The 26,693-nt window shown below is 35.8% G+C and overlaps 1 protein-coding gene across 1 annotated transcript in view; it reads left to right on the forward strand.

The window, feature by feature from the left end:
• The window catches only part of LOC138324096 (ras association domain-containing protein 2-like), a 36,832-nt gene extending 12,201 nt beyond the window's left edge, over nucleotides 1-24,631 (forward strand). The window contains exons 3-11 of the mRNA XM_069269157.1: nucleotides 7,090-7,379; nucleotides 12,604-12,682; nucleotides 14,879-15,130; nucleotides 15,917-16,114; nucleotides 16,698-16,799; nucleotides 17,343-17,394; nucleotides 17,815-18,032; nucleotides 18,596-18,693; nucleotides 19,176-24,631. Of these exons, the coding sequence (XP_069125258.1) occupies nucleotides 7,090-7,379; nucleotides 12,604-12,682; nucleotides 14,879-15,130; nucleotides 15,917-16,114; nucleotides 16,698-16,799; nucleotides 17,343-17,394; nucleotides 17,815-18,032; nucleotides 18,596-18,693; nucleotides 19,176-19,236 (1,350 nt within the window). The 3' untranslated portion in view covers nucleotides 19,237-24,631. The remainder of the gene's footprint in view (nucleotides 1-7,089; nucleotides 7,380-12,603; nucleotides 12,683-14,878; nucleotides 15,131-15,916; nucleotides 16,115-16,697; nucleotides 16,800-17,342; nucleotides 17,395-17,814; nucleotides 18,033-18,595; nucleotides 18,694-19,175) is intronic.
• The last annotated feature ends 2,062 nt before the right edge of the window (nucleotides 24,632-26,693 follow it).

The raw sequence follows: 26,693 nt of genomic DNA on the forward strand, positions 1-26,693 counted from the left end.
ATGGTAACGTGATGGCGTCGCTTGTTCATCGAATGTTGAAAAAAGAAAAAGAACAAACCGAAATTAGCTCATCACGAATATATTTAGATATCTTCCGTTTTTGCATATTACAAAGTTACACCCCTTGTGGGTAGATTCCATTGTGACATCATTTTGTGAGCGTTTTCTATGAAAATTATCACATGACGTCGCAATCAACACCTATCCGCAAGGGCAGATAACTCTATAATATTCAAAAACAGTTCCAAACCACGAACGAATTATCGAAGAATATTTCATACAAATATACCATCCGTATACATAGACACTACGTCTGTACTCCAAACATTGGAAAATACCTCCACCAATCTTAGTGTTGTAAAGTCTCTATATATTAGACGTTGCTTACCGATTTAGAGCTGCTGTTAAAGTCTGTTGATCGATCGATTTGTCACGTTTACGTGATTTAGACCGGATTAGATTGAACCACAACTTGATCTTCAGTTCAATGTAAATCTTAGGTGGCCGTCTATTTCTGTCCCATAATTAGAGGCTGGTTTGAATAGGTAATCAGGATCTTGTAACCACCAAGGTAAACGACAAAAATAGCGGTACATCCTTGACGTAACAGTAGAACAGTTCCTGTGTGGGAGTTCGGCCATTACATATTTTACGTATTACTATTTAGGAGTAGATCAAAATAGATAATAGCGTGATTCAGAAGGAAGATTTCCGACATTGGAGGTGTTGTAGAAAATTAGCTTTAAGAAGTTATAATGGAGATCATTGCTTCTTAAATTTGACCAGATTACAATCGCCATGTTGATGTTGGTAACAACATTACCCAAGGTCATGCTTATCAATAATCCTGTTGGTTATATTACTCAAGTTTGTCGGCAATAACAATCGTTAAGTTGATACCATTACCCAAGTTTATCGGTGGCAAATTTCCATATGATATGTAAGATTTTCGGTGCGAGATTTAAATGGGCATTTGTATGAATTTTAGGGTTCTACACCAGTTCGAATCCCATGTGGGGCAGTAGCCAGGTAATGACCTCTGGTCGATTGTTTTTCTCCGAGTACTCCGGCATTTCTCCAGCAACAAACCTGGCACATCCATAAATGACTGATTTTTAGACTAATAAAACCAAACCAACACTAATAGTACACGATACATAAATAGCGAAGAATTCCGAAGAGTTCGAATGAAAGCAGACACTGCTATACAACATATTATTGAAGCAGCAAATCAATTTTAGGTTACTCAATGTCGCGATGGTAATTCAGTCCCGATTCTGCACTCCGCTACCCCATATTCTGGGATACAACAGGTTCAATATGCAAATGCAAGCGATAAGAATCAGCTCGTGGATGACACTGGTATTATTATCTACAATGAAAATCATCTCGCGAGCGACGCACGTGCCTCCGGTTACCGTCATAGTTCGCGCGTGAACCCTCAATCCGTACTTCAATCTCCCCCGTATAGTGACAGCTATAGCGAGAATAATTTGTGTGTCGCAGAGAAGTTCGGACATTTATGGAGATGACAGTTTCCCCATATTTTTTTTACTTCGCCGACTGTCGATGATAAACCCTGTGGAATCCAGTGCCGATATTGATTTTGGTAATGTGTTGAGATTAACACTAGCATCACTGAGGACATAACACATGTTAATTACCAACCGATTGTCTTGTGTGCTGTACTGTATCTGGTGGCGATGACAGAATGATTAGGGTGCCATTAGCCCTTAACCACCAGGTAACTTTAAGGTAGTGGTCAAGGTGTCTGACATTTTACAACTAGCCCTCCACCTCTGGATCATAGTGGCTGAGTGGTTAAGGTGTCTGATATTCTACCACGAACCCTCCACCTCTGAGTCACGGTGGCTGAGTGGTTAAGGTGTCTGACATTCTACCACTAGCCCTTCATCTCTGAGTCACGGTGGCTGACTGGTTATGGTGTCTGATATTCTACCACGAACCCTCCAACTCTGAGTCACGGTGGCTGAGTGGTTAAGGTGTCTGAATTCTACCCAACCCTCCACTCTGAGTCACGGTGGCTGATGGTTAGGTGTTGATATTCTACCACTTACCCTCCACCTCTGAGTCACGGTGGCTGAGTGGTTAATGTGTCTAACATTCTACCACGAGCCCTCCATCTCTGAGTCAGGGCTATGGTTAAGGTGTCTGATATTCTACCACGAACCCTCCACCTCTGAGTCACGGTGGCTGAGTGGTTAAGGTGTCTGATATTCTACCACTTACCCTCCACCTCTGAGTCACGGTGGCTGAGTGGTTAAGGTGTCTGACATTCTACCACGAGCCCTCCATCTCTGAGTCACGGTGGCTGAGTGGTTAAGGTGTCTGATATTCTACCACTAGCCCTTCATCTCTGAGTCACGGTGGCTGAGTGGTTAAGGTGTCTGATATTCTGCCACTAGCCCTCCACTACTTTGGCTGTATAGTTTATTAATAAAAGTGTCTCTGTACATTTAAGTTGACACTTTTTTTTGAGGACGTGAATGTAGCGCAATGGTGTATAAGTCGCAGGTATATTTGGCAAGGCGATTGGGTGCTGTAGATCATGACTTCGAGGCCGGATACGTCACGGATAATAAAATTGTCATATTTCGTCAATTGTCTTCCAGAAAAAGTATATTATATCTGCAATTTATCTATTTGCCCATCAATATTAAAATGTCTGAGCCATCTTTACCAAATTATGTGTTTTGCATATTTACTCAGTTGTCCTCGTATAGAATACAAATATCAACGAACCTCAATCGAATCTGTTTTCATACCTTGTGTATGAATTTCGCATATCGTTAGTTTTTAAGGATGACCGACGTGTCATTAAAAGAGAATCAATTAAGCCGTCCTGCTCCATTGAGAATTCCTAGACTGTTTTTATGGGGTAAATGAGGAGAATATTACGACAGGTTTGGCAATATCGACCGGTGCTCCTCAATTTAGATGATGCAGGAGATGATACAGCGGCTGGACCACGTGATCAATATTGGTGTCACTCCAAACTCGCGTGAAGGTGACGGTCCCTATAGGCTATGCCTAAAGCATCGCAATGAAGCCAGTCCTACCGGGTGTAAGCCTGTAAAAAAAGCCGTCAGTCCCCAATCAAAAACAGCCATGACAGTCGTCGACTCTTTCGTAATTTCAGCGATCTACATTTGTATTGTTCAAAGTTGAAATATTTATGTAAGTCTAGTTGAAATACCGTTAGTTCAAACTTGTGTTGCTCTCAGCACGATGCGCCATGAATAAAATATTAGAACATAATTAATATTGATTTCACGCTTTCTCATTTATGAAATTCAGTTGATCAGTTGACAGAATTGGCAATATGCTCTTGGCGTTAATTGTGTTGATGTTAATTCCATTCATATTGGATTGCCTGAGTATGTCGATGGAAAATAATCCTATAGCACAGTTCTTTCAATAAATATGCAATTGGTATAAGTACACCTACTACCTCCATCAATGAGACGACTAAGCTATTATCCGATATGTTACCTATATACAAAATGAAAAGTAATGGTTCTAATACCGACCCTTGCGGAACGCCAGCATTTGTTCACTTCTTCTCCTCTACAACACACCCTTTCTCCCTTATGTCTCCTTTCACCTCGCCTCCCTTTCCTATTGCCCCATTTCCAATTTGTGTCCCATCGTCGTAAGGATTGCCTCAGTTTTGCCCCTTTATCGTAAGGAATTTCCATATTCTGTCCTCTTGCCGTTAGGAATGTCCCAGCTTCTACATCCGTTTGACGTGAGAAATGTCCCAGTTTCTTCCCCTCCCTCTTGTCATTACCTACTAAGAGTATACAGAGCAACAATTTATGATCATTCCTGGAGCTCGACTTATCGGGAATTGGGAGACTGTTTTGGCCATTGTTAACATGATGAAACCGAGCGAGGTGTGCTGCTCTGAGTCTTCGGTTGTATTCTTTGGATAGCACTATAAAAAAAGTAAGAAACTTTTTACTAGAAAACACAAAACATACCACAGTCGGCCAAAACACACACGCTTGAATGACGCATTTAGTAAAAAACATGTGACGATCTTGTGACTACAAAATGTTCAAATGATGAGCAATCCCTTTTAATTTCTCGCTATTACTTGCCTTGTCATAGCACTTGCAATTCCTTTATGGATGTTTTAAAGAAATGCCTGAAGGAAAACACTATCAAGGAAGTTATCTTGTCATGTGGATTATCAGATTGTTTCGTGTTGTTGCGGTGAATGGCTTCACAGATGTAAATGACGTTTCACCGGATCGATATTCCTGTTGCCTGGAAATATATTCTCCCGCATATGAAATTCGTATTGCAATGAAATTCGCCGGTAACATATCTTTACAATGAAACTGACACAGAAGGACGTTTTAATGACGGCATTTAAGTGAACATCTGTCTGAATCATTCTACAATAAAGCCTAAAATCTTAATATGTTTGTATCGGTAATGAAGGCTATTTTGTCGCTGAATGTTTGTACGTAGTGATTTCCCTAACAAACAAATTAATTAATCGGCTCCGATCCTTATCTCCGAGTGAATCATCTTTTTATCAATCTGACTTGATCAATACCTATTACTCACTATACCGTCGGAGTAAGGCGTAACGAGAAAAGATAGGTGTCGTCACAGTAATGGCTAGCATTAAATGAGCACCTTGTTGTTTTAATTTGGCCATCGAACAATTTGCTATCATGTAGGTCTACGTCTTTTGTGTAAGTATTTGAGAATAATTTAAGCAAAGATTTTTCACCTTTTTTAAGTCACCAGTCCAACATCCATAGAAAGCTTTGTTAGTTTGTTTTAATGAATATGAGTACATGCAATGTTATGCATGTATATTAATGCAAATTAGAATACACGTATGGTTGCACGTAATTTTAGAACGCGTGTAAATTTAGACAATGTTAAAAATTGATGACTGAGGAAAAAGAAACAATAGACTTTTGAAGCACACTCATCCAAATAGTTCCAATATGATCTGCGGTCAAGGAGTTAGTGTCACATCAGAACTGGGTTTGTCGGTTTCTCTGTATCTTGGTCATACTGAATGTTCTTTTTTTAATATTGTATTTTGATATTGCTTACAATAAATATTTTAAATAATGATGAAACTATCGTTAAATATGAAATATATTTGTCGTCACAATTTCATGCAACTTTGCTAGCCAAAGGTGTTCAGTACGATACATATCATGAAACCCTTGGGTTGCAGGAGAGCCCTAAATAAATGGCTAGCGTAGTCGCATTTCCTGTGACCTCCACAGAAATTGCTACAAAATTGCTACATTATCATCACAAATTTTGTGGAAAATGAGGAACCGTTTCCCAGTGTAGACATATTGCACAAGGCTAGACATAGGCATTTTACGGTTAACAGGTCCCAACCTAGCTATTAGTCTAGTCTATATGACGTCACAGCGCGAGACATTTCCACCTTCAGGACTGATTTATGTACGGTAATAACGGTCTAGACATTACCACGGCGGGAGATCGTTCTTTATATCTGTCCGAGTACTTCCTAGAAACATCTATGTGTCTCCTAAAGCCCCTTAGTGGTCACAACTAGTGTGGGCATTGGTAGTTCATCGTAAAGATAAGCTTTATTTCTGGTCGCGTTGACCATCTAAATCCACTTCCCCGCCAGACCATGGAATCGAACCCCTTAAGTACAGGTTTAGCAAAAATTTTCAATCAACGGTCAGTCATCAAAGTCCCTGCGCTCTTAAGATATTCCTTGTCGACACACATAATTACGTTTCTTTAGTTGCCGTTAAAGACAATTATAATCCAAGGATGCAAACTGAAACGTTGAAACCTGCGAGGTTTGGTGTCGATTATCAGTCCGGGCCATCAATATATTGGAACATTGCAATGCCTTTCATCTGCGTCCTTGTAAATTGTGAGTTCTTAACATATGTCGAAGAACAGAGAAACATACAATATAATTAAATGTACCATCGAGCCTTCGTTCAGGAATCGAACCCGGATTTCCGGCGTGAAAATCTACGACTCTACCGACTGAGCTAAAGAAACATGCTCCGTCAGCATACATTGGAACTAAAGTCTACTTTTTATTTCCCATCAGCCGAGAGCTTCTGAAACTTTAGAACCCTTTCTTTTTGTTTTATAAACAATTGATAGATATACCATATTTAACATGCAATGTCATATTAAAAAGTGAAATTGGTCACAACATCGACATCTCAACAGGAAACGAGTGTCATGATCTACGAATTATTATCACTGATAAAATCTGTATCTCTCAAAGATTTAATAGAAACTCTTATTCATATGTATCTCACTTTATAAAGACCACCAGTCTAAACTCCTGAGCATTAAAATGTGATCTAACCCTATATACTGTCTGTGGAACGCCGAGTGATGCCGAGGTGGGAAATCAATAAAAAGCATCCATATCGTATCCGTATAACAACTAAGTTCTGAAATTCAATTATTTTGGCGCTTCTGTGGGATTCTTTGGACAATATATTCTATAAATCAAATCTTACCAAACGCTGGCGAGAAAGTTCTATTGTAGAAAATGGAATACCCCTGCTTACACAGTTGATAAATCTCGAGACAGATTTAACCTTTAGTATATATATAGTGTTGCTTGTACGGCAGTTGGTTTCTCGGGTATTACAGAGGAACTTTGAATCTGAATCTCGATTTTACTTGACTTTTTTTTTATCAAAGATGCAATACGACTGCATTGTGTACGTCTTTGCTATGTCGGCGTTGGGTGAAATATCAAGGTGTCCAAACAGAATAAAACTAGCTCTCCACCTCGAGGTCTCAAATTCGAAAAACCTATGCAGGCAGGACACGAATACCAAACATGTAGATATTCAATATGTCGGCATGTGGTAATTTCACACTATACACCATTTTTACACATACAATGTATATAATCTAATTATTATTTTGATTTTAAAAAATACGAAAGTTATATGACTGAGATCTGCACAACTTTCATTGATAGAGGTACACATACATGTGTATGCTAAAATGAGGGATTCGATTTAACATCTAACTAATTACTTAGTTTAATGTATTTTCTGTTGGTTTCAGCACAAGGGCTTACCATACTGTCATAGACCATGTTATGCTGCACTGTTTGGACCCCAGATGGTCGGCTATGGGTCAAATGTCCACTCTCCGGCCAACTACAGGAAGAGCGGTGACCAGGGGACGCTGTATAACGAAGAACTTCCCTCGTTTGCTCCTAAAATGGTTTACGAAGTTCAGGCTAACGGTAAACAACCGGGGGTGATACGGCGGAGGACCAGTTCTAGTCAAACAGTGGCTTCAATGGAGTCAGAGTCGACGTCGACGTCACTGCCGCAATTTGATTCTGAAACGTAAGTAAATTTACATCATCCGTCACTCAGCTGTCGGAGCATATTCCGTCTTTGCATATTACAGAATTCCCTTCCGTCTGGGTTGGTATCTTGATTGTGACGTCATTATTTTGCAAGCGAAACTCACGCTTCAAAGTATGACGTTACGCTTGTAAACATATAAAAAGAAGTCACAATCATTATCACGTCACGTCATTATTCCTGACGTCATTTTATTGTTTCTGCCATGACGTCATAATGGATTTTCTGCATGTTAGCTTACTGCCAATGAAAATCGCTCCATGTTATTTAAGCATTAAACTATCTTCCTATGACATCTATGGTCTATATAGATGCCAGAGCTTTGCAGTCTATATATACATGATATAAGTAATCAGAGAATTACCAAGACCTAAAATGTATCATTAAATATCTATATTTTTCACACACAAAAAAAACTGATATGTGTGTAGCTTTAGGCATTCTGAGCTTGGTCATCATTAATTGATATTTTACAATAATACTGAAGTTAGACATAGGCCTACACCAAATCAGAGATTAAATCTCTGACCAAATCATGTCCATCAAGCAAGTAGATACAGTTCTATCAATTTGGTACGAGTTACATCCCCTTACCAGGAAATAGAGGATGGAGACAGGACCGATAGAGGTCAGTGTGTGTGTACCTAAGATCTGTTGATGTCGGAGTGCCGACTTGGCAAGCGATTGAATGATGACGTCAAAAAGACTTACCAGGTGATTTAATCAACATCTTTAGTTTAGTACAATTTGTAACTCTTAAGTTTAAGTGTGTGTGCAATACTAGGACGGTATTTAAATGTTAAATTGCACGTGCTTAGCCTCATATCTTACCAGTTTCGTTTTAGTCGCATGCACCACGCACTGTCAATAAAATAGGCCAATATCAAGCTTTAATTTAAAACATATAAATATACATGTATAGACATAGAAGATGTTTTATATAGTATGTATGGGGTATTCAGATATATACGTATTGTATATTGACCGAACGTCAAACTCCTCTGGTCGCACATCAGCTTTAAGATTGCTTGATTTGTTTCGTGTCAGATTTTCTGAGGAAGGCCATTTTGATATTTTGATAAATTTTACTTTTGGTTATTCACTGGACTTATATTGAGACATGCATTGTGTCAACAGCTTTAGACCAACATTCACAGGGATTTTAATGAATATCTAAGGGGCTTATACAGCATCATACAGACCTTATATAGGGCACGCATGCTGACATGAAGAGATAACCAGTTTGTTCCAATGAATGACCTTGACCTTTATTTAAGGTCAAATGGATCAAATAATCTGAAATGATATTAAATTAATTCTTGTCACAAGCTTCAAGGATGAATATGGTTACAAAGTTTGTTTAAATGACTGCTATGAACTTTTAATTTTTTTTAAATCAAAAAAGGTTAATAATTAAGCTAAAATTCTTATTGAATTCTTATTAATTATTAGCATGCATACATATTTAACACAAAGATAAGGGCAAGATACATGTACATGGATAAATGGCTACCAAGTTTGTTTTTAAGAAAATTATACTTTGACTTTAAAGTCAAATGGTCATGGGAAAAAAAATGGTCAGTTATTTTCAATATCTTGTAAGCCAAGGGCTTGACTTTCTTTTAAGGTCATCACTTGTGGTCAGATAGGCTTTAATCTGCAAATCAGAACCCATTTCGACACAGCAAGTGATTACATGAAGGCAGATAATACCTGTGGCTTGCTAAGTTGAAAGAGACCAATTTCTATTTTGTAGATTAAAAAAAAACGATCCTGACCTTCCATCAAGGTTACAAGTTTGATTTATTCAGATATGTTCTGAAAATGGGGTCTTTCACTATTCGCTCTCAAACCAACAATAGCAGCACATATAAAAAATATGCTTGTCTATCTGGACCACGCCGACAGCGAAAATGCTGGCCCTTTTCAAAATGTACATGTAACTAACAGTCTGCAAAAGAAAATAAGATATAAAACCAGACTTGGATGTATACTAAAATACAAATCAGTAACCTTGAGACTGTCCATGAAAATTGACTAAACTCGATCTATCTAGCTCTGCATAGGTATTTTTTCGTCATGAATGTAAAATGTAATCATATTTATCGTGCAACTACCTGGTGTTGCTATATAATGATACGCTAAAACTTGCAATTGTTTTAAAAGCTTAAAATCTGTTTTACTAAATCTAAAAATAAAATAAATTTTAGAGAGTTCTTTATTTGGGAAAATATTTACATAAAATTGGGAAAATTCAGGAAAAATTTCAAGGGGGAAGGGCCTTTATTTGGCCCAAAGTACATAAAAAATCACTGAAAATGAATTCATTTTTAACCAAAATAAGAACTATAACAGGAGAGGAGAAAATGTAGAGGCCAGACCGGGATTCGAACCCGGGACCCTCCGAACACTAGTCGAGTGATCTACCGACTGAGCTACTTGGTCACCGATGATCGACCCAGTCCAATCCCGCTACAGAACAGTAAGATTCCCCTAAATGTCATTATTCACACTCATATTTTGAAACTAGAGTACTTCACATATCCCAGCATATAGTGTATATATTGTACACAGAAACACTGACATGTAGAGTGGATGTTGATTTTTCCACTAACTCTATTATTTGTCATCTGACACTTTTGACTTAGAGATCTGGAGTATACACCATTGAGATACTACATGCTGGCCTAATTACACGGTTGTGGCCACTGCTATTAGACTGTGTGATTGTTTGGTTCATTCACAAATAACACGGAGGATATGTTTATATCTGGAACTAGGCCAATGTCTGGCCACTAACCTACCCATTTAGTCCTGCCAGTCTACATTTACTCTCAATGTTTATTGCTGCGCTCTAACAGGGATGAGATTTCAGATGATTTAGGTCTGTGCACGAGACTCAGAGATTTGCAGATAAATGGCAATCTATGTCCATCCGAATGGTCAATAGTAAGATTTCTGTAAATCTGTAGTCATGTGGTTGCTTGAGGAATAACGATTCATCACGATTCTGCTACACTAGCAATAAAACTGATTTGAATGACTTGAACATAGATTCCAGTTAGGGACTATAAAGCAAATTTGATGACCAGGTAAAATGACCAGAAGTGTTCTTGACACATTTTTATCTAAAAATATTTACCATCGAATAGAAATGTGCAAGATTATCTCACCCTAAGTTGTTCAGTTGTAATAAATTCTAGATTATCTCCCCCTAGACTGGCCCCCAGATCCCAAGTTGTTGATAAGACTTTCTCCACAGAGTTCTAATACTAGATTATCTCCCCCTAGACTGACTATGCTCCAGACCCTAAGTTCTTGATAGATTTTCTCAGCAGAGTTCCAATAAATTCTAGATTTATCTCCCCCCTAGACTGGCCCCCAGACCAAAGTTGTTGATAAGACTTTCTCAGCAGAGTTCCAATAAATTCTAGATTATCACCCCCCTAGACTGGCCCCCAGATCCCAAGTTGTTGATAAGACTTTCTCCACAGAGATCTAATACTAGATTATCTCCCCCTAGACTGACTATGCTCCAGACCCTAAGTTCTTGATAGATTTTCTCAGCAGAGTTCCAATAAATTCTAGATTATCTCCCCCTAGACTGGCCCCCAGACCAAAGTTGTTGATAAGACTTTCTCAGCAGAGTTCCAATAAATTCTAGATTATCACCCCCCTAGACTGGCCCCCAGATCCCAAGTTGTTGATAAGACTTTCTCCACAGAGTTCTAATACTAGATTATCTCCCCCTAGACTGACTATGCTCCAGACCCTAAGTTCTTGATAGATTTTCTCAGCAGAGTTCCAATAAATTCTAGATTTATCTCCCCCTAGACTGGCCCCCAGACCAAAGTTGTTGATAAGACTTTCTCAGCAGAGTTCTAATTCTAGATTATCTCCCTCTAGTTTGAAAATTAGAAATCTGATATGTGGTAATAGAAACAAAAAATATAAAAATTTTAGTGAAGTTTTCAATATTCTAGAGACTGATGGCAAGTCTATGTTTAGTAACAAAGGAGGCCATATCTACAAACAGTATTCTAACTGACTCCTCACAAGACTGGTGCAACTTGAATAGAAAATACCACGAAGTAACATGTGTTGTATACTTTTATAAAGATGGAGGCTGGTATATATGTGCCAGGTTTAGGTAGAATACCACAGATAGAAGTTGAAGATAAGGTCAAATGCAGAACAAGGATACAACTGCTGCCAAATTGTCGGCTGGAAAAATGTTGATCATGAATTATGATTTAGCAGCTTTAAAAAAGCTTATAGTATGTTGATGTAGACCCCCAAGTGAGACGGCTGTACTGCTTATATGTAAGGATATAGGTTTATAAACCATCTGTTGGGTCTATATAAGACGGCCAGTCTTACACTTACTGGGATCACCATCTGTGAAAGCTCAAGGCTATAGCTCTCACCTTTAGTGGTGTTAGACTTGTAAAGTGTAAAAAAAATATCATTTAAATATAGACATAGCATTGACAGTGTTGTGAGTTGTTCTACATGAGTGAGTTGTGTTTATGAAGGATTTGAGATTCACATAGGATTGATACAGGTAGTGGAATCAACGCTGTGTTTGTGAAGGACTTGAAAAGCACCCTCACATGTACAGGTGGCAGAATTCAGCTCTGTGTTTACATTCCTGTGATTTAAAGGCAGAAAAACGAACCAATTCACTGGAGTTTTTGTGTATCCTGTTTGCAACAACATTGACTTTATGAATATATACACAGGCTGTTATAGTGTGTATATATACCACTGGATTGGCAGTATAACGGCCTTGACTTGGGCCGATATAGCCAGATCTATATACATGTGTTCAAACGGGATATAGCCGATCTATATATGATCAATAGGTATCGGTCAGTTCAAAATGGCCTCTCCTCCGGACATGGAAGATGATTACCTTGCATGGTCAGCAAGGTATATATATGTGTTGCAACTTTGGTATCCGTAAGATTCATGATGTTGATTTCAATTTTTGAAATGTTATTACCTACAGAGCTGTTTTAAAAGACTTCCTGGTTTGGATTTGAAATGTAACAATATGAATTGGAACTTAGCTCATTCATTCTTGAACTGTGGAAATTCTATAATTAGCTGTTCCATGCAGTTTTAAGAGAGGTGAAAGAGTAAGTTATCATATATATTCTATGCATTTTATTTCTAAAATTTTACTTTTGTATATTTACAGACAAGAACTGCTACAGAAGATAAAGAATTTTAACAGTTACTATGAGGGGAAGAAAAGACAATCATTATCAGCTAACACAGTAAGTGTCAACTAGCCCAGGAATCTTACTCTTCATGGACTAGCCTCACAAGTCACAACCCTGGCACTCCAGCCCCTCACCCCTCAACTTTCTTCCCCCACCCTCACTTTTGCTCCAATATGCACCCATCCCTCACAACACCACCACCCACTTTTAACCCCCACCCCCACCCCTTCTCTCCATCCCTCACCCTTCCTCATCCACCACCCTTCCTCCCCCACCCTCACCCGGTCCTCCGATTTGCACACTCACCACCCAACTCTAATCCCCACCCCTCAACCATTCTCCAATATTCATCCACCCCTCACCCTCACCCCTTACCCCATTTTCACTCATCCTCCCCCATGTACCCACCCTATTCACCATTTACATTTAAACGTGTTTGCAAGGTTTAACCATTTATAGAAAAAGTTCTATATCAAACATTTGAAAATAATATTAATATCAAAATGAAAAATTGCTCTTTCTTAATAAGGCAAAATAATAGGGTAGTACTGGCTACTGTTTATATATAGCTGTAGTATACGTGTCTTAAATTAGTCAAATATATGTACTAGCTAACGCTTTGTCGAGGAATACTAGATTGTAATCAAATGTAAAATGATACAGAACCACTTTAGATAAAAGCTGTCTTTAGACATAATGCATGTTACTAATAATATCCTACATGTCGAGACATATTGTGACCAACATGTATTCCCTACCATGCCAATAAGTGTGCAGTTTAATGTCTATCCTATTGCTTACACAGTTATATTGAAGTTGAAACATTCTTAATTAAGTATAATTGGCCGAATAATTAAGTTAGAGCCTCTTACAGAATCTTCCACTTAAACTATAACAGCTGAGGGGGGATGAATTACACTGTATCAGCTTTTAACTCATTCACCCCTGAACCAACATTTAGACTCTTCCAAATCAAACACTAGAACATTCCATTATGAAAATTCAGGGATGAATGAGTTAATTTTTCAGCCCACCAGATGAGTGGGTTGGGCACAAACTGACTGAGGTGGAGTCCGATCTAATGGATCAAACATATATATCTTCATATACAAATGTAAATGTGTAATAAATAATGTTTGTAATTAAAAACATATAAATTGTTGCTTATGGAGTAGTTTATGGAGTTGTAGGCCTACAGCAGTTTGTGTTATGCTGTTTATACTGTGAGATGTAACTTTTTAAATTACATAGAAACTACTATATAAAAGGGATATCTTGATATCTGAATGAAATTAAAAAAAAAAAAATATTGTAATATTCATGATTAGGCATTAAAGGGACAATTTAGTCTACAAGTACATTAAAATTTGCACATATTTCAGAAACGAACCAGTTTTTATAGAAATTAGATTAGTTGGTTTTACTGTGATATGTCAGAAAAGATCATTGTAGGGAAATGTATGTGAAATATTTTAAACTTGCTTACTGTCCGCCATTACTCATAGTGTACTTATAGTTGTATGCCGAACCCTGGCCCTTGCCAGTGTAGTAAAGACTGTTTTGTCTAGAACTTCTCAAATCGCTCTTACAGTAGTGTATTTACCTTATTAGATGCATGTTCAGTGTTCTTGTCTAAAAATCATTTCATCAACTCCTCAGTGGTTATGTATTGCATTTGTTTAACATATGTGACTTTAGCTCGGATATGGGTACAGTGTACATGTTGTACCTGCTTAATCGTATTGATCAACGATTTGGAATTTCAACAGTATCAATTAAAATTATTAACAACGTCATGAAATGTGTCAATATTTCTTGTTATAGGATTCATAAAGAATATGGAACAATACATTTATGTCATATGTTGCTTCGTGATTATGTAACAGAAATAGCCTCACTGAATTGTCCCTTTAATTATTCTGCCATATTTAGGGGATCTATTTAGGTGTATTCAAACTCATACAATCACACCAGCACAGACCTGCCCATTTCTCATCACTATATTTTATATTACAGAACAGCCTGACCTAGTCATACAGGGCCCCCTTAGAATCTATTTAGGTGTATTTAATCCCATACAATCACACAGTGCAGACCTGCCCATTTCTCATCTCTATATTTTTATATTACAGAACAGCCTGGCCTAGTCATACAGGGCCCCCTTAGAATCAATTGGGGTGTATTTAAACCCACGTGTACCCACAACAGTACAGACCTGCCCATTTCTCATTTCTCGATTTTACATTACAGAACAGTCCTGACCTAGTCATTCAGGGGCCACTGCGGATTTACTGGGGTGTTTTTAAACCCATACAGCTGCAGCACTGCGACAATGTGCCATCAAATCTACACCAAACGAATTGGCGGCACAGCTTCATCCCAGGAGATATACATCAAGGCAAGGCCAACTCCCCGTCGGACAGTAACCCCCCTCGTTTTTCTGCAGAGGCACCGAGTCCATCGACTTCCTCCCGGGTACCCGACCTTCTGGAGAACCTACCTGTATGTACTGTTACAAGATCTTTAGTAATGTTTTATCATTGAGTGAAAATTTTGGTACCATATTCAACCCAATAAGCGCCCAGGGCAATTGAAAAATTAATGAATGAAGGGTGGCTTAATAGGACTTGGCTAGTCCTTCAAATATATTTAATGCACAGAGTAAGAAATCTTATAGAGAAACCTTCTCGACTTTCATAGTTTAAGTGTATATTTAAGTAGCATAAGTGAAAGTGAAGATTAACTTGTTTGGCTGGTATAGACAGGTTCAGGATTATACAGGTTTTAATGATAAGGACCAGTTTTGACAGGTTAAACTGTATATAGCTCATGTACCTATGAATACGTTCAATATTTTTTCTTATTTATAACATCAAAAAATGATTGTTTGAATGATTTCTAAACCAAATTAATTTTGGAAGATTTAGCTACAATTACCCAAAAGTATTTGAATTATTTACAATGTCTCGGCTGGAGATCGTAAACTGGTGCTGTGAAGAAATGTATTATTACCACAAAATTGCTAGCCAGGCTTTCCTCCACATTTGCCTAGGCCAGTTATAATCTCAAAAATCTCAACGTGTAAAATATCAAATAAAAAAACAAGCACATGCCTTTTGATTTTTGTTACAAAGTTTTGATTACTTAATATGATTAGTAGTTCTATATGTCGATTTTAAAGTTAAGAGAAAGAAATCGCAAAGGCGATGCCCAGAAAATATTTGTGAACAAAGAAATTGACCTACTTGGGTATAAGATCATTTCTGAATGCTTTGTTCAAAATTACAGAAGCTTTCCCTAGAGGAGCCGTCATCTCCGAGTCATACCAGTAAAGGCTTCGACGATAGCATAATACAAACACCACCAGAGGGCGTTGTGATGCGACGGAAGAACATCAAGAAATTTAACACGGTGGCATACCGAGGAGATTCACGTCCCAACAAATGGAAGCGGGCATCAATCAATGGGCACATCTACAACTTTGATGTAATTTACTTTCTTTTACTTCTTCTCCAAAAGTAGGAGACCTAAAGTCCTGAAATCGTGCATATAAAATGCTGGGATAAAGGACTACCAAAAATTATTTTAAGGTCACAGGGGTCAAATAGGCTGAAATCTTCACAACGACTTCTTGTCAATAACCAAGAGGTCTAGAGCCTGATGTTGAGCCTGTAGCATTCTTTGATGAAGGGCTACCAGCTTTTGTTCAAATGAATGACATTTACTTGCATTCACGGTTACAGGGGTCAAATAGACTACAATTTTAAACAACTTTTTTGCCAATTACCAAGAGACCTAGATAACTAATATTGGTGATGTATCATGCTGGGATGAAGTGATACCAATTTTGTTCATATGACTGACCTTAACCTTCATTCAAGGTCACAGGGGTCAAATAGGCTACACTTTTTAAACAACTTACAGTGTATTTCAGTTCTTCTATATAATGTATCGTGATAATAGTCAGATGACTGTTAAGGCCCATTGGGCCTCTTGTTGAATATAGAAATCTTTTAGCCACCTTATCTAAATATATATTTTATAGATAAAATTTGTCTCTATTTAACAGACGCGGGTATTTACACCTGTGATGGGCAGCTGTACCAGTGTGACAGTCGACAGTACATTCACAACGCCGGACGTCATCAAAACACTGCTGGAGAAATTCAAGGTACATACATCCTCTTCCCTCAGACAGGGATACTGTATTCGACTCAATAAGCACCCAGGGTGCTTAAAAAGTTGTTTTTTTTTAAATAAGGGGGCACTTGATAGAACGAAATTAGAACAAGCCATTCTTGAAATTCTTACGCAAAGTAAGCCATAAAAAGACATAAATCTAATGGAAAGATGTCATATTAAAGAAATCTGAACAGTTTTCATATTTTTGGTCTGCATTTAAATCCAGTAACTGAAGAGTAAGTGAAATTGAGGCCTCAAAAAGGGGGAGGGATGCTTTTTGGTTTGTATAAAGTATGTTCAAATTTACTGGTGTGAAATTCTCTTATCTCAGCCAACGCTACATGCTCAATAATAACATGACAGACACAATGACATATGATGACACTCCGGTAACCTGGATGTAACCTGTATAACGTACATTAGAATAGGAGCAAGCCTTTCTCTGCCTTCTGAAGCTGGATGTGCTGACTGTTAAAAGGATTTAAAACAAACAAACCCAAAAAATAATATACTAATCTGTTTTATATTTCAGATAGAAAACCAGCCAGATGAATACTCATTATACTTAGTAACTGAAAATGGAGGTAGGTCAAAGTATTATATTAAGTAATGGAAAACAGAGGTAAAAGGTCAAAGTATATATTTAGTAACGAAAAATGTTCAGAGAATGAGGTTTTGTTGCCTCTGTGCCTACTATTAAAGAGTTAAAAGATTTCTTTGTAAACTACAAAAGATAAAGTATGATTGTAATTTGATTTAAGACAATGTAGGAAAAGTGCTATTAATTCATTCACCCATGAATTTTGATAATGGACTGGTCTAGTCTTTGATTTAGAAGAGTCTAAATGTGTCTCCAGGGGTGAATGGCTTCTCTGATTTTGATAACTTAAGATATTAACTTATTCACCCCTAAATTTTCATAATGGACTGGTCTAGTCTTTGATTTAGAAGAGTCTAAATTCATCATAGGGGTGAATTTATAGTTAAACCCTATTTTATGACAGGTGAGAAGCTCCTGAGGGATACAGATATCCCGCTTCTTGAGAGAGTGGCGCTAGGGCCCGATGAGGTGTCGAAGGCCAAGATTTTCCTACGCGACAAGGTAGCCACGCCCAGAAAGACGTCACTTGTCCAGCTGGCAGTGCCTGACGTCGTCGTGGAAGAAGAGAGCGTAACTGTAGAGGAACCTGTGCCAAAACCAGAACCAAGGTTACCACATGAGGTATGGCGTGTCCAAACTTTCATACTGTGTGATTGTTATGTTTTCATCATATTCTGCTATCCAACTTTCAAATTAAATGTTAGATGATGTCATATATTGATCATGACGTCTTAACTACTTCATACGTCGTAAAAGTGTTATCACAAATGAGTGTGTCTTATGACATTTATGACCTGGGTTTGACCGACGAGTTATGACTTGAAATAGAAAGCAGGTTTTCTTTTAACTTCAACTAATGGTTGACAGCCTTAAGGTCCTTAAGTGTAATATGTGTACCTCTGTTTGAATATGGTTCATGTTTCACTCATTCACCCCTGACATTTCATAGTGGACTAACCTAGTCTTTGATTTAGAAGAGCCTAAATGTGTCTTTAGGGGTTCATGGGTTAATTTTTTTTTATGAGAATGTCAACTATAAAAACATATATAGATAATGTCAATGAATTTTCTCATCATAAACTTGTAAAGATAGATGATTAGATGATGGAACTCCATGTGTTAGATATGAAATATTTCATAATTCGGATAAGCATTGTTAATATTGATTTGTTGTTTAATTACAGGTAGAACAGCTGTTATCTATTCCTGAGCCAGTGCTACGAGGCATCTTACAGAAATTTATCAAGGATGAAGAAACAGATATACAGAATATCAAAGCAAGGTGGTCTATCAATTTTGATTTCTAAAAATTTTAATTCAATACTCCTAATTACTCACATTTAGCAAGTGAAAATAAGATGAAGGAAGAATGAACACAATAAATTGATGCAATTGGGTTAAAATGGCTAAAATTTCGAATTCAGCTCACAGATGTGAATCAAATACTCTTAATACAGTTGAAAAGTCTTATCAATAAACTCATTTACTCTTTTTTAAAGGTTTCAAATTTTGAATAATTATTATTGTACCAAAATTTAAGATTTCTTCTTTTGATACTATATTCTTATATTAGTTCCTCACGGACATTAAGAGACTGGAGACATAAAGTGTTGGAACATCTCTCTGGTGCTCTGTATCAGAGCTCGGGTAACCGTTAAGGCCCCATCTCTCTGGTGCTCTGTATCAGAGCTCGGGTAACCGTTAAGGCCCCCTGGGCCTCTTTCTTTGTGAAATAAAAATTAACCTATGCTATTGTTCTCACAGATTCTCAGTGGCCAAGAAGAGGATTAAAGAGGAACTCGCCAAGATAAAAACAAAGATGTGACCTCGATTAGTCGTATATTTTATTGACTGTTATTGTGATAGTACTCGACAATTTGAATTTTCTTTCATTACTTATATTCTACAGGTGATCAACTTTATAAACATTCCGTCTTTGCATATAACAGAGTTATCTCCCTTGCAGAAAGGTATCGATGGTGACGTCTTCATTTTGTGAGTGAAATTATCATCGTTTTCGCTGAAAAAATATAACATTACACACATTAGGTCACACATAATATTTACCCACAAGGGCAGACAACTCTTTAATATGCAAAGATCGAATGGGCTACTTCTTCAATATCATGCACTTCAGTAACCTTAATAACAGTCCTTATGCCAATGGACCTCTTAATATTACTGTATAGCTGGCTACTTTCGTGAAGATTTTGAGTTAAAACTAAAAAATTGATTCACAAAATGAAATTTTGTGTTCTGAATATATGTACACTGAAAATACAATGCAAAATTGAAAAATATTCAATTTTTTTATAGAATTTCCCAGATAGTTTATTCAAATAAGCTGAGGTCATGTAAAAGTTGATGCAAATATACAGAGTTGAAAATCAAAGAAAAAGAAGGAAAAAATCAGGACTGCATAATTTTATGCAAATAACAGAATTCTTTGAATAACTGTTATGCGATTAGATGGCGTCCTCTGTAATGGTTAATGTCAGATTAAACTGTTAATTATTATTACAAAGATTTGATTCCCAGAACTATAATATTGTCCTAGAAAATCTTCACAGAAAGTACTGACTATGAAGTAAATCAAATGTTTTTGTTTACAGTACTGCTAGTGTATTCAAAATGTGTCAGATTGGTTGTTCAACTGATTATTTTTTTATTTGAAATTTTACAAATATATCTGTTTCTTGCCACATATATCATTCTCATTAATCTTATTTGAATTTGATGATAATCTTTCTGATTGAAGAATCTTTGCTATGAGGTCGTTTAAAAATATCTCATTTAAAAAAATTCCACTTTTGTTTTATTATATAGCTGCTTTTAGCTGAATCTTGGGTTGATCACTTCTTTAAGTTTTCTGTTAATTTTAGATACTTTTTTTTAATGAATTTTGAGATTTAAATACGTACAGAACCGTTCTCTCTTCATATACTCTGTTTATAATTTTACAACTGCTGTTGCACACGAAGTTGTCATATGATTTCTAGTACACATGTACAGTTAATGTACTAAAGCCAAATATTTTTTATTACTTATGGTGAATTTGTTTGTTTGTGATTTGTGATATACGTAACCTGTGTTTTTTTCGGTGGTGAGATATTGAGTGGATATGAAAGAGGTACATGAGAATGTGAGATTCTAAATCTGTAGCACATTATTTCACTTTTCTTGAACATTATAATGGAAATTCTACATACTACTTGGTATAGAAAACCTCCATTTTGTTGTTGATTAAATGTGTTAAGAAAGATTCATCACGCATTCAAAGTATATTGTACATAAGACAACCTTTCAATAGCTTATTAGTCTAAAATAATTAAAAATACATGCTTTTCTTCGTCTGTAATTTTGTTGAAATGACATCTATTTCTAGATTTTTTTGAAAGTGAAGTCTTCGATAATTTTTGAAAGAGACAAGATTACTACAATAAGAATATACAATAGTTTTCAGCAATTTTGTTTATCGTTTACAATTAAAATTAGATCTGATATTACTATGACTTGAATCTCAACTGTAATCAAAATACCTAGATTTTTCTAGAAGAATATAATTTAGTTTATGATATATAGAAATTCCAAAACTTTGTATAGTCTCTATTTTGTTAATTAATTATGTCTATTAATCCATTAATTAATATTTAATTGTTTCCATATTAAGCAATATTGTTCTTAAATTTTCTAGAAATCAGTTTTAATAAACTTAACCTTAGGTTGAAGATTTTTGTGGCAGTATATATTAGAATATTTGTTGTCTGCTTGTTACTAAAGGGACATAACTCTGTGAGGCTACATACATTATTCTTTTATAATTGGGCTTGTGCCTTGGTTTTTCACCAAATGTTAAAATGCAGAAGGTTGTGACCAGAGATAGACACTCTAACGTTTTTAAAACAAATAGATTTTTTTACCATTGCCATGCATACATGTACTTTAATTAGGAAACTTAGATAATGTTAAAATGTTGTTGTCCACCATATTTAACAAAAAATATTTCAGTATCTGTTTTATTTTATTGCAACATGTGCTTTAAACCTTGTGTTATTAGTAAAGCCATGTCCTGAGAGGGGAAAGAGTTCCTCATTTTAAGAGTATCAAGTAATTATATAATGGAGTCATATAATCAGTATTACAAAATGTTGTCAAGTAATTGAAAAAGCAGTGTGCAGTTTAACATACTACAAAGATTTATCTCGAAATTCAACGGACCAACAAAATTAATTCAACTCATCCGGAATTTGACTTAAATGTAATGTCATTAAGTTTGATCAGAACGTGGCTTTTAACAGTTTTTATCTTATGATTATATCAGCCGGGTAAATGCCTATTACTGTGATCAGCATATTATCGTGATTTTCCAACTTATAAGCTTTGTATAAAATCGTTTTGGATAGATGTTTTCAGATGGTTTTGGATTTTTTAAATACTTAAAAATTACAATAATATGATCGTAACGATAAAAGCCATGTACCCTGATTTCCAGTAGGTGGTAACCCTACTGACTTCATACAACAAACTTAAACGAAATATAGTACTTGAGCAAATAAAAACCATCATGTGTTACGACAGACCACAGGTGAATTGCGATTGTTTTTATATATGGTATATTTACATAATTGATTTTGTTTGAATTTGAAATTTTGACTGAAATTGAATTTGAGATAGCGACTATTTTTTTCGCTGAATATCCGTTCTTGGGACCAGAAATTGACTTTGACTCAACCAGAGCTTCAAGTCAGCGAAATTCGAGTCATCCGATCTTAAAGAAGGGGAAAAAAACATGACTTCAAAATTAATTCGACTCATCTGGAATTTGGAGTCGAGTGATTTTGAGATAACGCGTTTTGACTGAAATATTTCACTAAATTGACAATAGCAGACAAAAACCCTAGCAGTGAAACCTTAAGTACTTTTAATGCTTTAAGGGATAATTGAATCTGAAATATGAGTCAGTTGTTCAATAATATGATAAAAATGATGAATATTTACAAAATGATAGGTAAATGCTCAAGACTTCTTGTGAAAAACAATACATGTGTATTATTTGATTTTTCCTAAGGAATTGTTTGACTGACCCAATTAACTGTTAATATGTTCTGTCATCATGATGAAGAGTTGTCTTCTCCTTAATATTAGAAAATAATGGCATTGATTTCAAGTTTCTGAGGGGAAAAGTTCTAAATATAAAATATTGACATTGCTATCAACTCTTGCCCAGTTTTATGTCTAAAAGAGTATTCATAATATGATTGAAGAAATACATATTTTCTGTTTGTAAGTGTGTAAATGTTGTTAATCTAATTCTGAGACATTTTAAATGTGTGTGGTATTTGCTTAACAAGATGTATATGTATGTATTGATTGTAAGATTATGTAAGATAATGTAAGAGATTATATATGTATTGTTTGTAAGATAATGTAACTAAGAGATTATGTAGTTACTTGTTTAGTGTGAAAGACATTTACTCACAAGACTTCATCCTCAGTAACCCGGACAATATATACATTTACATTCAGTATAAGTGAATATATCGCCTAGGTTACCAAGGTTTACATCACTATTATTTCCAATATTTTCTTGGTGTGGTGTCAGCGTGTAGAGTCGCTAGAATTTAATTCAGAGTTTACGTGCCATATTCATTGTAGTAAATTAAGTGATTTAACAATTCATCAGGTTTTGCTTTAGATGTATATATATTACTATTGGTACAAGTGGTACGATGTGTATGATAATTTTGTAATATAATTATGATATATATGTGTATTTTTATTATGAAATTGCATTGTTGTTTCAAGTCATGTGACATTTTATATAACTGTTTTTGCTAAATATATTTTAAGCAGTCCTAACTCCCATGGCAGTCTTGTACTAAAATATACAATAACCATCCCTCCAACCTATAATTATACTCCTCTGACCCCTATCCTAACACCCTCTACCCCATCCCTCCCTTAACCTTAGTTAAAAACTTCTTTCTTTTTGTTGAAATACCTACATTCCAGGGCCAGTGTGGCAAATATCATATACAGTGTATCTACTTAAACATAGGCTTTCGTCAAAACACGTTTCTATGCAACTTATTCACCCCTGAAATTTCATAATGGGCTGGTCTAGTCTTTGATTTAGAAGAGTCTATATGTGTCTTCAGGGATGAATGAGTTAAAAACTATGATTTATTGAATTTTATATTGGCACATACTGTACTTTCACCAAAGTTCTTACAAATCATTCATTTTTGTTAAAATAATTAAACTAATCAATTCTAACAATTGATTTTAACTGTTGAAGTTTCATCATCAATTGAATTTAACCATGCATATGATCAATATTTATTTCAGATAAAGCATTTTGACTATAAACATCTCAATATTAACAAAAAATACTACTGAGTAGTTGCTAATATTCGCGGGAGGTTAATTTCGCTAATTTCACAGATAATCTAAATTCGCAAAATTTAATGTTTTACAATTTTTTGCTTTTCTAAAAGCAAAGAAGATTTGCGAAAAGAATTCCTCAAGAATAAAATTCCAACAGTAAGTTGTGAAATTTTGCGTCTGCGAAAATTAACAACTATACAGAATTGGTCATATTTGATATTTAATATCTGGTATGTTTATTATCAATTTATGATCATCATCTTTATCACAGATTATCTTTCTGGTCTATCAGAGTTACTTCCCTTTATTTCACTCTTGTCAGTTATCAGAGTTACTTCCCTTCGTTTGAAGTAACAGATTGATCTTAGATGATTGTGTGCAATATCGAGTCGTTAATCAAATATAGTATGGCCGTAGTAACAAACATGTATTATTTATAAAAATTAAATTATAGATTCTTCCTGCAAATCCGTAACCCATCTCAGGTGACTTGTAAGGCCTTATGGGCCTCTTAGTTTTCATTTAATTATGATAGAAAATTCTGCTGGATACATATCTCCTCTACCGTGTCATAAGTAACTCGGATGTAGTAGAGTTACTTCCCTTTTATCAGCTAGAAAAAACACTGGGTCTTCCACAAATATTATGGAAAGATCTGAGTGGTTGTTTGTTGGAGCCAAAACACAGGGACTTGACAGGAATTTCCAGTTGGAATTTCGTGCCAAGATCCTGTGTTTTGAAGTACAACCGTCTGATAAGCTTTTCTCCACATCACTTCATACCCCCTCCACATTTTGTTGATGATATGTTGCAATAAACGAAATACACAATAACTTATTAGTTTTTGTTTTTGTCCTACATGGATTGTGTTTGTAATAATTCAACAATCTGCAATATGACAAGTTCAGTATCATTGCCATGCGCTTTTGTGTGTTTCAAAGGCTAAATAAAAATCAATAACATTTGTGTTTTATTACTTGGCTGTCATGGCTTGTTCGATTAAATTAACGGCCTAATAACAGCCAGGGTAATTTAAGGACGGCTTTCCATGTATGCGGTGAAGTGCGTGGATACCCTTCCTCACAAGAGAGAGAGTGCACCTAATCAATTCAAAGTTATGTCAGGTGATGGTGAATGCAAGGGAGACCTGAGGGACAGCAAGTACAAAGGATCTGACAACCAAAGTACCTGCCCCATATATCATTTCAACTCGAAATTCAAAGGTGGAGGCTAATATGTCTATATATAGGTCTTAATAATCAATAATTTTGGTACACAATGTAGGTTTATGTTTTCTTTATTTGTAAGAGAATTAATATCAACAAGTGACTATCTGATTAAGTATTACATTATACACATACATGTAAACAAGCAAATAACACAACGTGAGTATAAAAATACATTTGTAGTTTTTTAAGATATGCTCATTCTAACATGTGATAGTGAATACATTTGTGTAAACAAAAAGTGACTTTCAAAAATCGTAGATATGTACGTGTAAATATTAGAGATATTCATTAATCCTCATTTATTTATCATACATATGTATATCTTATTACTTTCTGTTAAACTCATTCACCCCTGGAATTTCATAATGGCCTGTTCCAGTCATTGATTTAAAAGAGTCTAAATGTGTCTTCAGGGGTGAATGAGTTAAAACAAATCTAAGGTCGGACTAGAGAATTATAACTACAAGAGTCATTGGATATCGACATTTGTTCTTCATCAACACTTGGTTAATTCAGATAAACATGGGGGTTGATTCATGCTTAAAATTGTGCGGTTTCCTGAAATATTTAGAAGAACAATTGAAATCCCATACCTCAAATTACGAATCAATAAAACTCTCGCTTTTGTCTCAAAATAGCTTTTTTGAAAATCACCCGCCTTTGTCTCGAAATAGCTCTCTTGAAATCCTCGCTTATGTCTCCAAATAGCTCTCTTGAACTCTCTCGCTTTTGTCTCCAAATAGCTATCTTGAAATCACTCGCTTTTGTCTCGAAATAGCTATCTTGAAATCACTCGCTTTTGTCTCCAAATAGCTCTCTTGAAATCACTCGCTTTTGTCTCCAAATAGCTCTCTTGAAATCTCTCGCTTTTGTCTCCAAATAGCTATCTTGAAATCACTCGCTTTTGTCTCTAAATAGCTATCTTGAAATCACTCGCTTTTGTCTCTAAATAGCTATCTTGAAATCACTCGCTTTTGTCTCTAAATAGCTATCTTGAAATCACTCGCTTTTGTCTCTAAATAGCTATCTTGAAATCACTCGCTTTTGTCTCTAAATAGCTATCTTGAAATCACTCGCTTTTGTCTCTAAATAGCTATCTTGAAATCACTCGCTTTTGTCTCTAAATAGCTCTTCTGAAATCCGTGATTTACTACATGCTATATATAACCCACATCTCGATACACATTCAATAGCACCACAGTCATACTATTTCTATGGGGCTCAATTAATAATAAATAATAAAGAGGTGCTCACGATCTAGTAACAATCAAATAATCTGGTTTTCTGCGTTTGTTCATACATACAATTTTTTAAAAGTAGATACAAAAGGTAAGAGTCAAATTATTCCTAGTTTTCCGATTTGTTCTTAAATAAAGTCAACATAAAAAGTAATGAAATATATAAGTTATATTATTGTCAATGTTTCACTACAGAAATACAAAATACAATAATCAGAATGTATAAACTTAAGATGTGTCTTCAATGTAACATTTGACATCTAGCCTAAGCTCTAGTACACAAATAGACCTGGTTTATCACCATAAATTAGGCACAGGAAGTGATTAACATTCAACTAAGGAAAGTGTAATGGTATGATTTTTATTTTAGGACATTCTCATCTACAATTAGGTCTGCATGGCGTGACGTCACACATACACTTGAATTC

The sequence above is a fragment of the Argopecten irradians genome, chromosome 5 (genome assembly GCF_041381155.1).
Source record: "Argopecten irradians isolate NY chromosome 5, Ai_NY, whole genome shotgun sequence".
NCBI classification, from domain to species: domain Eukaryota; kingdom Metazoa; phylum Mollusca; class Bivalvia; order Pectinida; family Pectinidae; genus Argopecten; species Argopecten irradians.